This window comes from Dioscorea cayenensis, chromosome 1, assembly GCF_009730915.1.
Source record: "Dioscorea cayenensis subsp. rotundata cultivar TDr96_F1 chromosome 1, TDr96_F1_v2_PseudoChromosome.rev07_lg8_w22 25.fasta, whole genome shotgun sequence".
Lineage (NCBI taxonomy): Eukaryota > Viridiplantae > Streptophyta > Magnoliopsida > Dioscoreales > Dioscoreaceae > Dioscorea > Dioscorea cayenensis.
In genome coordinates this window covers 11,897,506-11,913,443 of record NC_052471.1, presented here as the reverse complement: position 1 = coordinate 11,913,443, position 15,938 = coordinate 11,897,506, and the positions used below count along the sequence as shown (strand labels likewise).

Sequence of the window (15,938 nt, the reverse complement as noted above, 5' to 3'; positions counted from 1 at the left end):
CCGCTAACCATTTAAAAAACTCAGTTCACTACCACGAGTGCGGACATAATGGTAGATCTTGCAAAGAATACTTTTACAAATTAAATCGTAAATAAACCCACGTAATATCAAAACAAAAGGTAAACAATACAACATCTTCAACGGCGTCCACCTCGCCTCAATACCTTGGAGCGCAAACTAATGAAATGCCGAAGAGTTGAGCTAGAGTTTTCCTTCGAGGCAATGGTCCAATCCTATAGAAGATGTCCAGGCAACGATAACTTTTGAAAAGGAAAAGCTGAAGAGATGAAGAGAGAAAAAGGAAAACAGTGTCAATAATGGTGTTCTTTGGGGATTAACCAAGAAAAAAAACTACTTCCTCTTAAAGAGGAAAAATTATTACAGCAAAGGGCTTTATGGTCAAACTAGGCCTCACTTGCCACAACTTCCCATGCAAGGGATAATTTCGTCCAAAAAATTCAAAACTAACTCCATTGAATGCTTTAGGAGTTTCAAATTCATTGCATTCAAAAGGAGGGGTTTTTTATGGATAATCAAATTTAGAGGGACAATTTGTACATATTGCAAATTTAGAGGGTGTTTTTGCAATTTCCACTAAAAACTATAATGTAAAATTCAACATAATTCAATATATTATAGATAACAGTCTCATATGATATGTAGCTAAACAAATTTATTTGTTACCTATATAAATTTTACTTTTATTAAGTTAAATGGTGTCAACATAACAAAGAAAAAGAAATAAAAATAAAACATTCAACAATCCATGTTGGTTAAATATTGCAATAATGGTTGTCTATTTGGAAATGGAAATGGATGCATTGGTGCTATATATTTGGAAGGAATTAATTATTTACATCTTGACTAGATATTTTGATAAAAATATATTGCTTAAAAGTTTATGGATGTGTTTATTTGGTTCCAGTTAGAAGTTTAAGAAAATATTTAGTGGAAATTTTATATTATATAATTTATTTTTCTAGTAACTGATGGGTGTTTATTAATCTTAATTGTATTAAATATTGCATACCAAATATAAATATTTAAATAATACAATATTATAAAAAATCTGTGGGGTTACTTGGGATATAGTCCCAAAAAAATATTGCTCCATTTTCTTTATTTACTGAACGACTATTAGTCCATTACATGTGTTTATTAAACTAGTATATAATTGAACTGTCATAAACAACCATTGGTTAGTTTAGTAGTTATTATAAAGTGCATGGACCAAGAACATATTAAATTCCAGCTTGAAAATACTACAATGATACTGTTCATACACTGTTTTAGACATAGGTATTGTTTCTTGGGTTCGAATAGGTCTTCTATGAAAGGTGGTGTATCCTTCCCCTACATGGTTGTATGGTAGGAGATCTTTCAAGACACCTATGGTGTATCCCAGGAGGTCGTTAAACCACCATAACTGGTACATATCCATACCTATTTATTCCTTAATAGTGCTTGTCGTTTTCATTAAAAAAGACAACTGTATACATTATATTTACCATGTGTTTGGATTGATGGAATAGAAACTGTTAGCATATCAATCTTTTTACTAATGACTGTCAACACTTGTTTGGATTTAAGCAAAGGAGTCTATAGTGTTTTTATGAAGGAGTAGAATTCCTTCGTAAGCCTGCATCTCATCCCTCCTAAAATTAGGGGAATCTTATTCTTCAATAATGCAATTATAAATTTACCCTCATTTATTCTTCTCACAAGTCGTTGTATTTATCTAAGATTAACACCCTTTTAGTCAAGCTCTTCTTATTATTCTTCATCTAATATTCAAAGTGAAATGTTGTTGTTTAGTTATGTGTTTCTATTTTACCTTGTGATCTTTGATGCTTATAATGTTTTAGACACTAAATTTAAACTCTAATATGTCTTCTTGATTCAGTTTACATTAGTATATATTCTTTATTGTCTTGTTTACTTTTTTTAAAATCATTTTATTTTCATAATATGATATTAACATACCTATGAAAATGCTATGATATCCATTCACCATATTCAAAATAACTTAAAAAGAATAATTAAAATGAATTATTTACTAAAAATGAAAAGGATAACAATAATCAAATTTACAATTGGAATAGATTAAAGAGAATAGTTAAATTAAAATATTTAATTATAATAATTAAAGTGTATAGTCCTTACATGAATTAGTATATTTAGATATTTAAATATAAATTAATAAAAAAGATAATAACTTTGAATGATCAAATTGAAATAAATTAAAGAGCATAATTTAAATGAATTATTTAACTTTAATATTTAAATAAATAATATAAATATATAAATTATTTAATTTAAATAAATTTAGTTATAATAAACATAATTTATTATATATATATAATTTATTTACAATAAGTTTATAAAAGTAATTTACGCATATTTCTCTCTCTTATTTTTTCCTATCTCCAAATCTTATTCCCTCCTACCAAACATTGTTTTGTTACTATTTTTTTATTTCCTCTCATTCAATTCTCTCTATTTCCATTCTCCTTAATTCCATTCCCTCATTCCCATTCTGTAAACTCAACACACCCTTAAATTGTTGCCATATGGTTTCAACTAATATATGTAACAACCCAAATCAGATATATAATGGTTTATCTAGTAAATAAAGAAAGTAGGTTTGGTGTTTTCAGAAAAAAAGCTATTTTGGATTTTGACAAAAAAAAAAAGGGGGTATGCATGCTTAATTGCTTATCAAACGCCTCATTTTGTACGGGACCAAACCAAAAAAATTATTTGGTTAAGAAAATTTACCAAAAGTTTCTGTATATGTGGTAAGTCACGATGATTAGAGATATATTTTTGAACAAGTTGTCATACTATAAATAATAAATTATAATCAATAGATTTTTAATTTATTAGTATTGGATTTTTTAGATAGGTTATTTGTTTTGGAGAGTACTTAAGATTGAATTCTAAAACTCACACAAAGGTGAGGACCTATGCATGTCCATGATTTCTATTAAATGAAGAGGTTCTTGTCGTCTATTTGTTTTTGTTTTTTAAAAAGCCTAATACATTATTAACTAGAATTTGAATCTGACATAGAAAAATGATGCCATTAGATTAGTGAAAATTCTTTTATTTGATTTATTGATTGTAAATGAAGAAGATTAGATTTAATAATAAATGATAATGGTAAATAAATTTTTTTCTTTAATATCATTATTATAGATAATTATAGTAAACTAGACCCCCTCTAATAGCCTAGGAGTCAACATAGGAAAATAGGCTAGGAGTCGACATAGGAAATAAAAATTAAATATTTTAGTGTTGCTACGATCAAGGTTGTCTTCTTGCATATGGAAATGAATGAGTGCTGTGCTAGAAAGAATATTTTGTCTAGGCTGTGACTAAAAGTATTCTATAAACGTGTTTATAGTTGTTTAGGTTGTGACTAAAAAGTATTCTATAAACGTGTTTGATGGGATATAATTAAGACTATGAAGTCTATGGAATTTTGTTGGAAATATTGTTGGAGGAAAAAAAGTTCTATTTGGCTTATATTAAACTACTAATTTATAAATGCTTGTGTGAATATTCAAATTAAATATTAAATGTAATTATATAATTATTATTTAAAAAAAATAAATGATAATTTTGCAGTATTTAATTGGAAAATAGTATCTATCCATGACTTAATGCTAGTGCATATAATAAATGTATGAAATCATGTGGGTAACAACTTTTATCATAATAAATTGGTAATTCTTACAAAATATATTTCTAACCTAAAATGTTACCATAAGTTTGTTCTCAAATTATTCATTCACGTTGGCTTGATATAAATTTGAGGACATTTGCATAGGTCTGTAAAATAAAAAATATATCTACACCACATGATGTCCTATACAACATAATTAACGTTATGGGAGTCTGATTAATGTATTGTTTTTAATTTTTAACTATATTTTTACATATTTAAATTGTATAGATCCACTTGTGCTATTTAAATTGTATAGATCCACTTGTGCTAAGGTAAGAAGATGCTATTACACTTCTCATAGACAATTTGAGGCAATTTTTTTCTTTTTTACTTTTGTTTTTTGAGTTGATTTCAAAAAATTGCACAATTTTAATATCTTACAAAATACAATTTTTTTATTAATCTACCATGAGCATGAAATGAAATTAAACTATATTGATGTTAAGTTTTTAGCTATATTTTCATAGAGGCAAAATTTATTTAGACCTAGTCGTCCTTGAGATGCACATTCACGATCTGACATCTTATTTCTAACTAAAACTCCAAATCTATAAATATGATAATAACCATTAAGGAAAAGCTAAATAAACTGAAAATGACTTTCATGTTTGAAAATATTTCTAATTAGTCATAATAAGCCACATTGACTTGTGATATACTATTATATATAGCACCCACTAGTTCATGAACTCATGCCACACCTATATACTATGGCTTCTCCTAAAACCATTTGGTTAGCTTTTCTCTCTCTTTTACTATTGTCCCAGCTCTCTCAGTTCCATTCCCAAGCATCTTATCATCATCATCATCATTTTAAAACCAACACTACCATGATCAACTCCAAGTGTCTTGAGATAGAGAGGCAAACCCTCCTTCAATTTAAAAGTGGCCTTTCTGATCCTGCCCACAGGCTTTCTTCTTGGATCGGAGACGATTGCTACTCATGGGTGGGCATTACTTGCAGTAATGACATCACCAAACATGTTGTCAAGCTAGACCTGCAGAATGTGGTAATACTTCAATCTTATTATATTTCCTCCTTCTACACATCATGTGATATAAATAAGGCTCTTGGAGGAAAGCTAGATCCAACTCTTGTAAATCTCCAACAACTTCATTTCTTGGACTTGAGCTGTAATTATTTCAATGGAATTCACATTCCAGAATTCATGGGCTCTTTCCAGAAGTTGGAATATCTCAGTCTATCTCAAGCTGGCTTCATAGGTATTATCCCCCATCAGTTTGGAAATCTCTCTGCTTTGAAATTCCTTGATCTATCTTACAATTATATACATGGGAATTTTCTCATCATTGACAATGCTGGTTGGCTATCTGGACTCACTTCTTTGAAATATCTCAACTTGAGCTATGTGGATATGTCCCATGCATCAAATTGGCTTTCTGCAATTAACATGCTTCCTTCCTTGCTCGATATTCATCTATCAGAATGCGGGCTTCATTTCCCAACGCTTAATCTCCAGTATTTGAATTTTACATCTCTATCTACTCTTGATCTTTCTGCAAACTCCATTAACTCCACCCTACCTAATTGGTTGTTCAACGTCAGCAACCTTGAATATCTTTACCTTGGAGACAATGAATTCAAAGGCAAAATTCCCAGCAATATTCAGAAACTTGACATCTCTCAAAGCTCTTTACTTGTCTTATAACTTTCATAGTAACCTTCAAATACCTACAACTCTTGGTAATCTTTGTAATTTGCATAGCTTGTCTTTATCTTATCTTGATCTAAGTTCAGAGCCAAATATGGCAAGGATTTTCTCAGGTTGCATTAAGCACAGTCTAGTGGAGTTATATTTATCAAACACTTCCATTCAAGGGTCTTTACCAGATTGGTCATGGACCCTCACCAAGCTCAAAGTACTTGACCTCTCAAGTAATAATATTAACTCTACTATATGTCCTAGTTGGTTGTACAAAGTTCACGGGCTAGAGAATCTTAACCTAGGGTCTAATTCTCTCCATGGCCCAATTCCAGCCAACATTGATGAAATAATGGGTTCCCTGAAAATCCTGGACATTTCTTACAACCAAGGTCTTTCACTACCAAGATCTCTCGGCAATCTATGCAATCTACAAAGATTGGCTCTCTCTGGTCTTGATCTAAGCCAAGATACTGCTAAATCTCAACAAATTTTCTCTGGATGTATCATACAAAGTTTGAAGGTGTTGGAATTAGCTGAAACCAAACTTCAAGGTGATATACCATATTGGGTTAATAGTCTCAAGAACCTTCAATGGCTCGACCTTAATGATAATCAAATAAACTCTACATTGCCTCCATGGTTATTCAATCTAACCTCCATTTCCTTCTTGGATCTATCATATAATGATTTCCATGGATCTATTCCATCAATCATTGAAAACATGTATTTGCTTGAGGAAATTTATCTAGATTTAAATTCTCATCTTGAGGGTCCAATTCCTATGACTCTTTGGTAACCTTTGCAAATTACAATTGTTGTCACTTGAAGGGGTAAACATTAGTCAGAATTTTCAAGAATTCGGTGGCATCTTTCTGGTTGTATCAAAAATAGTTTGCAGTCCTTGTATTTGGGAAACATTTCATTAAGAGGTGTCATTCCAAAGAGTATCGGGCAACTCTCTAATCTTGCCAATTTGGATCTTGATAATAATAATTTGGAGGGTGTGTTAACTCAAGATCATTTTGCAAACCTTCAGAAATTGAGAACAATAGATCTATCCGGAAATGCATTGACAGGACCAATTTCTTCTAATATTAATGCGACAATGTCTCAGTTGGTAACCCTCAGCCTCTCAATGAATAAAATAAATGGTATGGTGCCTTTCACTTTATGTACTTTAGCAAATACACAAGCGTTGGATGTCTCATTGAACTATTTGACTGGAAAGCTTCCCAACTGTTGGAATAATAACTCACAGTTCATGGTGTTGGATTTTTCAAGCAACAACATATCAGGAGGAATCCCTAATTCTATTTGTTCTCTTCAAAAACTTGAGTCATTGCACTTGAGCAACAATAGTTTGTCAGATGTGTTCCCTACATCTCTAAGGGAATGTCATAGTTTGGTTACTCTTGATCTGAGTTATAATAATTTTTATGGAAGTATACCAAATTGGATACCTAAGAGCATGCCCAACTTGCAAATTCTCAATTTAAAATTTAATAAGTTTTCAGGATATCTCCCCCCTCAACTTTCAAGTCTCCCCAAACTTCATGTATTGGACCTATCACACAATAACTTGTCTGGCTCTATACCGAGAAACTTTGGCAACTTCAGTGGTATGACATTATCCAAAAAAATGGATGGTCTGGAAGATTTCGATTCTATTGTGTTTTCCATGGGATATATATTATTAGTTATAAAAGGGAATGAGTACAAATGTAAAATAATTTTATCGCTTATTAATGTCATGGACCTTTCTTGCAACAATTTTCATGGAAGCATACCTGAAGAATTAACAAATCTTTCTGAATTGGAGAGCTTAAATCTATCTAGAAATCATCTTACTGGAGATATTACAAATAAGATCAGCAAAATGCGAGAATTGGAATCTCTTGATTTGTCTAAAAACAACATCTCAGGAATAATACCTCCTTCCTTGGAAAGTATGGACTTTTTGGAAGGTTTGAATTTGTCATACAATAATTTGTCAGGACGGATTCCTTTTGAGAAACATTTTACCACATTTGATGATCCATATATATACATCGGCAATCTTGAACTTTGTGGGCCTCCTCTATCTATCAATTGTTCAAGGGACGAAGTGCTAACAACTCCAACAAGTGATGTCCAAGAAAAAGATATATGGCTTCATCTCGGCATTTGCTCTGGTTTTATCACTGGTTTGTGGGCAGTTTTTATTATTATGCTGTTCAAAGGAACTTGGAGGGTTGCATATTTCCAATATGTGGACAACATGTGTAATCGAATGTATGTTGCAATTCTTGTGAAGTTCACTATCTTAAAGAGGAAATATCAACACAAATATAACTGGATGCTATGACTCCTTCGATTCCAATTAATTAAGGTATTGTACTAACTTCACATTATTTTTCAGCACATTTATTGTATCTATTTCCTTAAATTTTATCTCTTGATTATGTCTCAGTAGTAAATTTTCTATCAATTGGTTATCTAAGTGTTATCTTTTCTAGATGATCTTTAGAATATTAGTGAGCATTTTCACCAATACTTGGGGAATTATACATCAATTACTTTGTATCTTTTTAATGACCAAGAAGTAAAATTTGCCTTTCTCCATTGATTCAACTAAATTCAGTGTAATATGTTTAATCAGTACACATGCAACATATTGCATTAAATTTGGACCTTTTTTTTATTTTTCATTTGTTCTGGGGTTCAATTTAACATACACTTTTAATTTTTTCAGGAAAGCAAGGATGAATTTGGATAATGAAAAATATCATCTTCTTCTAAGTTTGTAGATGGCCTTTGCATCAACATATGCCCAACTAATTCAGACCTTTAATGCGCCAAGCATTCTTCCCTTAATCTGAACTAGTTAAGTTTTGCTTTTGTGTGTTTGTATAAATATGTAATGTACTTTATTATGATTGGTAATTTAGTTGTTGTAAGAGGACATAATTCTTGATGTTTTATTGCTATACCATTCACATTATTCATGTTTTCTTTTCCAAAAGCTTAAAAACTAAGAAGTTTCAGACAACATGTTTCTTATACTATCATCAATGTAATCAAGGCTTTAGCATACTTTAGTTAGAATCACAAGCATATATATATATATATATATATATGTATATGTTGTCTAATTTATCTCATGTTCAAACAAATCAGAAAAAACAGAACAGAAATTATAGCAATTCTGAACTCGTTAATCTTGAATAACACATGCTATCAATATTATAGTTAAACTTTGTTATATTCTTCATCATAATACAACTACTTTACAAACTTTACAATCCTAGCATGGAGGATTGTAAACTTTGTTGTTCCATGTCTCTAGAGATTATACATGTATATGCAGAGATTCAGAAATACTTCGCACAGAAACTTGGAGGATTGCAGTTTTCGATATGTAGATGGCATGCATGATCATTTGTATGTAGCAATTCCTGTAAAATTCACTGGATTGAAGAGGAAATACCAAAACAAGGACCATTGCTTGGATGGACTCCTCTTGTTGCAATTAATTAAGGTACAGTACTAAATTCACTATTTTCTTTCATCATGTTCATAGCATTTATTTTTTTGTTATCTCTTGAGTCTTATTAGTATTTCTTTTTATTTTTCCTTTTAATTGATTATGCTAGTGTGACATTTTTTAGTTGATCTTTAGCATATCAGAGAGCATTTTCATTTGGAGTTTGAAAATTATAGGTTAGTTATTATTCATCTTTTCTAATTAGCTCACAATGTAAAGAGAACAATGACTTAGGACATGTAAAATCGCTGTTCTTCGTTAATTGAGTTAATTTCAATGCCTTACATCACATGACATGTTCCATGAAAATTAAAAATTTTATTTATTCATTCCTCCCTTCAATCAATTTAACAAGCTTTTATTTAATTGTTTAAGTTATGTGAAGATGAATTTTAAAAAAAGAAAAGTTTCATCTTTTGCTATGTTTGTAGATAATCTTTATACCAATGTGTCCAACTATTTCCAGCCTTTGATGCATAAGAACATTTAGTAATTTTCATAATTTGAAACAATCAAGGTTTTTTCTTATACTTGTTTAAAAGTGTAGTTTGATTTAGTATGATTTTTTTACTTTAGTTGTTATAAGGGGATGTGGGTTCTGATTTGTTCTAATTAAGCATAATGAATGGTTATTTACTTATTTATTTTTGGTTTCAAATTCATTTTTGTATATTATTTAGTTATATTCTTTCCTGTAAATTTAAAACTAAATTACTTTATTTTAGATTATATTTCTTGATTATTTTTAGTACTTTAATTTTTGTTAATTTACTAATCCAACACTAGTACATTTTAGGCTTATTATTTTGGATCTTACTGGCTGTCAAGGAGGTGCAGGTGAAATCAACGATGGTCAGATGATCTAACTTTTCTTTTAGTGCTCTCATCAAGCCTCCCCAACTTGGTGCACCACGAATTGAAAACTACCTCTAGAGCCAACGACTGTGTTGCTTCCATGTTCTAGAGAAGAAGCAACAATCAAGAGCACTATTCTTGGGATAAACTTTGTCAATATGAGATTCAATCACTCAAGGTATGTCAATTTCAATTGTCTGATTTTAATATATATATATATATATATATGCTAATTTGTCATCCAGGGACGTCCTTAGATTTCAATCGCCTTAAGAACGCCACTAGAACAACTATTAAATTATCGTTTAATGGCTTCCAATGATATCAGTCTCTCTCTTATTGACCTTAGAATTTTTTTATTGGTGAAAAAAGCTTGCACGGTATATATTAGATCATTATCTAAGAATTTCGAATCTAGACATGTTTCTAGATAACCAACATTCTATATATGATCTCACAACAACTAATGATGTGGGTCTCCTTTTTCTTGAAATCAAAATTTTTTTTATATAGTGGAAGGGCCTACACAATTGCTATTATATTTTCAAATCTAGGGATCTTTATAGATAACTAATCCTCTCTATATATATTAGGATCAAAAGCTTATCTCTCTATTCTAATGAAATAAAGATCGACATTTCTGTGATGAGTGTCACGTGGTGGCTTACCAGGGTATCAATACTGTTAAGCCTGTCCAGCTATTTGAACACATGATCATGGTCCGAGATGCAAGAGTAAGACTTCTTTCTCTTACATAATTTTGTTTTCAAACTGTTGGATGAAATTCCTGAGTTGTGATTATATGTATATTTGTGATTGATTTTCACTGAGCCACACCGCATGTTATCTAATAACTACAAGTGACAATAAGTTAATCTGCCTGTATGATGTTCAAAATGCCATGTAAGTGTCTTGCCTTGATGCATTGCATTTGTAATATTTTTGCCACATCTCCCGTGCTTGGAACATTGAAACATTTTGCATATATGTTTCTTATGTCTAAAATTGATGTATAATTTTTCTTTGATGTGAATAGGTAATTGTATCTAAAAATGCAAATAGTTTTTCCAACAGACGAAGATCATATCCTGACAGCATATATAGTGAACATTTTTCCTTTTTTTATTCATAATGTGTTTCTTGGGTGAAGTGCTCAACTATATACTAGATAGATGAAAATAAACCAGCATACAGTTTGTTGAGCACATCTTTGATGCGGAATTGAAGTGGTTCTACCATCTGGTAGAGTGACTCATTTCACTATGCCACTAGTTCTATGACATTCTACTAGTTTTGAGATCTTTGAGCTACATTGTTCAATGTAGTATCATGCCATCTAGATTAAACTTTTGTTATCTTGATAACCAAGTAAGAGGTTTGCAAGTTCTTGCTGACATATTGCTGACATATATTGTAGAATTTGACATCAAGATCAAATTTGCTTGTTATATGAAAGTGCTCAAGTATCTATGGAAATGTATTTCATGTCTTATTCATTGCCCAAACTTGATAACACAATTTTCGCTTATACTTGATATTTCTTGTTCAGCCTCAATATAGTTAGTTCAAAGCATCAATTCTTTTTTTTGAGGATGGAGGTACATTAACTGTGTTAACTTTTATATATTGCGCAAACTTTAATTAGATTGTTGATCTTTTATATAGGAAACTTAATGTGGGATTTTGAGGGACATTATCTAGGCTCTAGTTGGATCACTTATTAGCAAGGCCCCAATGGAAGACAAGGTACCACAGACTGTAATGCAGTCATATCTGCTATTGATCTACAACCATTTTGCACAAGCAAGGCCAATATATATATTAGAGCACATGCCCACAGTTTCTGTTGCATGCATAAACTCAATTGGAATTGTTTTTTGGGTGAAGTAAAGGTATGAATTTGGAGGCTCAATATTTTGTCTATAACTTCAAACTTACTCCGACTAACTACGACAAGGACACTTGAGAACAAGATTTATGTCATTGGCATCTGTTATATATCCAATGATTTGGTTGAGAGGCAGTTGGAAAAGATGAGGTTTTGAAGCAAAGAAGAAAAGAAGAAGAAGAAAAGGATTTGTTGTTAAACTGAAAAGAGATTATTATGTATGATGAAGGAGTAATTCTTTGGCATTTTGCTTGTATCTTGTCTGCTTTAAAGGCGGATGACATATTAGATCTTCTACTTATGGAGTTGCATGATTAAGATGAAATTCTCTTGTAATTGTAATTTCCATGTGACATGAAGACGCCAATATTGCTCTCCCGTGGATGTAGGTCTTATTTTTGGCCGAACCACGTAAATTACTCGTCTCATTTGTGGCCTTATTAATTTTTTATCATGATTTGCCCTGCATTATTATCCACAACAAAAACTTTTGAAACGTTTGAAACGACTTATTAATTTGTAGGGTAACTTAGGTATTTTTGGTTAAGTCTTTCAATCAGTTTCTAATGCAGCTTATGTTGTAACCCTATTATTTGGAAGAGCGGTTGTCCCAAAAATTTAGCATTTTCATCTGGACTGCCCAGAACAATTGGATTTTGAATTAGAGATTTGTTAAGTGGTTATGCAACTGAATGTCGACAGCCGCTTGTTTGTTTTTTTTTCACTTGGCCATTAAGTCGATAGACCACTTTTTAATCCACTACCCATTTGCGGCATGGATTTGATATCACTTTGTATCCATTCTTAAACTACTCACATTCTTTAATTTGATGATTGACATGTGGGGAGTATGGTGATTTAAACTTCAACCCCTGGACAGAGAGTTATGGGACTTTCTAGCTAGAACCATATTTTGTAATATTTGGCTTGAGAGGAAATCCTGTATTTTTACTCAGAATAGTAGCCCTTTTTTGTGATTCTTAGATATGTCCTTTTTTGGGTATGATAAATTTCTTACTCAATTATTTTATCGTTTACATATTAACTATTTATTTATTTATTTATTAAAAATAATCATAGACCCTATTGGTGTGTGTGGCAATTTGATAGAGCCCCGAGTTCACCAGACCAAGTCCAGGAAGCAACAATTAAATCAAAGTCAACATGAAGTTTCAAGGAGTCCAACATTCAATCAAGCTCGCCGGCCATAAATCAGCCCTTAAACACCACGCAATTGGCGTGAAGTAATTAGCATGCAAGCTCGAAAGGCCACTCTTAATTAATATCCCTCACAGCGTCACATCGTGAACACCTTGCAGCTTCCATACATGAAGGGACTTTAAATGGCAGGAAGAGGCCACAGGTGAAGATCATGAGAGGGTTTAAGGTATAGTTAAAAGGAAAATTAGAAGAAAGGATTTCGATTGGTTTAAGCTTGGGTCACGCAAGTATCAATCATCATCATCATCATTATGATTATGATTATTATTATTATTATTATTATTATTACTTGCGCATAGTTACAATCAATTAGCTCCACTAACATAAATCACTATAAATGTCCTTAGAATTTACATATCAATCTCCAAGCCTAACATGCAAGTCCTTTAAGTTTTTCAAATCAGTCCTTTAGAAAATAATTCCTCATAAATAAGTTTTTGGAAAATTACCATTTACTCTCAGGCATTCAAAATCTTTGCAAATCCCTACTCCCTTATGTAGACACGCGAGCGCGTGCGCACACACACATATAACACACATATATATAATGAGAATTATAGTTTTACTTAATTTTAATAAAATAAAATACACTAAAATTTTCCTCTCAAATTAAAAAATTATAGAAAATTATAGAAAGGCAATAATCTCTTGGTTTATTGACACCGAGTCTTTTGTGTAAGGTGTTCATGTCTTACAAAATGAAGCGAGTTGAACCTAACCTCACACAGGATAAAAGCACGGAAGTGCTTGATGGATTAACTCTATATCTGTGCATGTCCTTGACGTAGTTTGTCCGCATTTCATCAAAAAATATAAAATTAGAGAAATCAAAATCAACTAAAATTTTTGGGTGCATACTACACATACACTAGAATTATTTCAAAAAGAAGAATCTAACTTCACATTAGTAATTTCGATAAAGAGAAGGTTAAACAATAAAATGTCATTTTGAGCTGCCATATTATAATGTGAAAAGAAAAGAAGGTCGTCATGGCTGTTACTTGTTGAACATGAGAATCACTACAAGAAAAATGTCTAATTGACATAAAAATAAGCTTAAAAACCATGCCAAACTGACTTTGGCACCGTATTTCACACAGTAAAATAGTTGTGGCTATAGCAATGGTGACAAATATATTTTGACATAATTTTTTTAATACCATGCCAAAATTTGTCACTATTTTTGGCATAATTTTTTCCTATCATACCAAACATTGCCATTGGTTTTTAGTACGGACTTTTATTCCAAATTTGCCACAGTTTTGACGTGATTTTATTGGTTCATTACTTCACACGATTTTGTAGCACAATTTTGTATAGTTTACGTTTTTCACAGTATTTGGCATAATTTTTTTGGCAAGGCTTTTTTACTATGGCTTTGAGCACACTTCTTGTTTATTCTATGAAAAAATAAATTTATATGAAATTAATTATATTAAAAAATATTCTATATTTTATATAGAATATTTTTAATAAAATAATATTAATGCTGACTACAAAGAGAGAAATAATATTTCATAGAGCAATAAACTAAAACCCCACCCAATCAAGTACAACCTTACACAATGCCACAATGTATCTTCAAAATCACGATAGTGGAATAATATTAAGAAAGCAACAGGAACAAAGTAACATTTATTGAACCAAGTTACTACTTTGAAATTAACATCACAGTCAAATATGTATATATATATATATATATATATATTAATTAAAATAAAAAGGAAGAGAAAACTTGAAGAACAAGTGCTTAAGAATTCTTATGAAAAGACTTTGATGTGGTCTGTGTTTAATGCTGATCCATTTCAAGGACCTTTCCTTCTCTTCAATTATCTATACACACACATTATATATACATATGATATGCCCCCATGATTCCATGAATGAATGAAAGGAATGAATGATGAAGTTGTTAACCATGTTGATTGGAAATGAGTAAGAAATTAGAGCGCTCTTTCTTATTGGAAAACTAGGCTTGGGTGGTAGTAGATCAGAGATCAAAGTCCTTGTTGGTTGGCAATTCATGATAGAGATATTTGGATCTCTCTTTCTGTTATTTATTTATTTATATTATCTCATTTTCTTATTACTTTTATGCCCTTGTATATATTTAATGATAACTAATGATATTACTAAAACAATTGAAGCAAACCAATTGAATCCAGCCATTTGAAGAAACTAATAAGCATCAGATATAACAAATGCTCTTCCTCAAAAAACATGGAACTAAGATATATTGAAACAATCATTACAAAACAATCATCAATGAAATAATCAAGATCCTTTTTACAAATGATTAATGAAACAATCTTAATTAGTTTCTTGAGCCTCCATGTTTGTTAATAAATAATGCTCTTCATATTTGTTGAAAAAATCATTTTATTTTTGAACATATGCATCCTTAGCTTTGAATGATAAATGACACAATAAGTTAACTATTTGATATCAAGTTCCTTTCACTGACACTATTTTGCATATGCGTGCACCTCATTGAGTTTAGTCTATTTTGCATTCACTTATGTTGAGGTTTTCATTGTATGCATAGCTAACTAATGCTCTTCATGAAAAAATAATTACAAAACAATCATTAATGCATATGCTCCTAATTGGTTAATGAAATAATCATTAAACGAAAGGATAACTTGAAGGCTCATCCGAAAGGGACATTCAACAACCATCAATTACATTGACCACATTTCAATTATACAAACTTCATGAAGATAGAAATACCATGAGAACTTATAATAATGAACTCCATATTAGATTTTTAATGTTGCCTGGTGGTATGAACAGATATGCAAAATCATTTCTCTTCTTTTCTCTGCAATTAATACGAAGACTCAATCAAGAAACTAGGCCAAATGTTCAATTGATCATGATCCTGGAGATCAGAATGGTAACACTTTTAACAATGATCTCATTTCTCCTTTATGTTGAACCTACATAGAAGGTGTGGCTTCATTCAGTTTTATAGGAAAATTTGCATCTCATCCAACGGTTCCATCTCAAAAGTATTTCATGGAATAACCTAAAAAAACAAAGGAATCTGGAAAC

General features: G+C 31.1%; 2 protein-coding genes and 1 long non-coding RNA gene across 3 annotated transcripts; all 3 read left to right on the top strand.

Annotated features, from left to right (window-relative positions):
• Positions 1-4,560: 4,560 nt before the first annotated feature.
• LOC120251808 (receptor-like protein EIX2) lies at positions 4,561-5,400 on the top strand. The gene has a single exon (XM_039260496.1). The coding sequence runs from the start codon at positions 4,561-4,563 to the stop codon at positions 5,398-5,400; it is 840 nt and encodes a 279-aa protein (XP_039116430.1).
• Positions 5,401-5,852: 452 nt separating this feature from the next.
• Positions 5,853-8,377, top strand: LOC120263583 (receptor-like protein EIX2). Its single transcript, XM_039271546.1, has 2 exons — positions 5,853-7,765; positions 8,129-8,377. Exon 1 carries the CDS (start codon positions 6,503-6,505, stop codon positions 7,739-7,741), a length of 1,239 nt encoding a protein of 412 aa, XP_039127480.1. The 5' UTR covers positions 5,853-6,502; the 3' UTR covers positions 7,742-7,765; positions 8,129-8,377.
• A 268-nt stretch (positions 8,378-8,645) lies between these two features.
• LOC120265018 lies at positions 8,646-11,953 on the top strand. Its single transcript, XR_005537602.1, has 4 exons — positions 8,646-8,914; positions 9,758-9,953; positions 10,369-10,509; positions 11,441-11,953. It is a non-coding gene; the product is annotated as an uncharacterized LOC120265018 (long non-coding RNA).
• Positions 11,954-15,938: the final 3,985 nt, after the last annotated feature.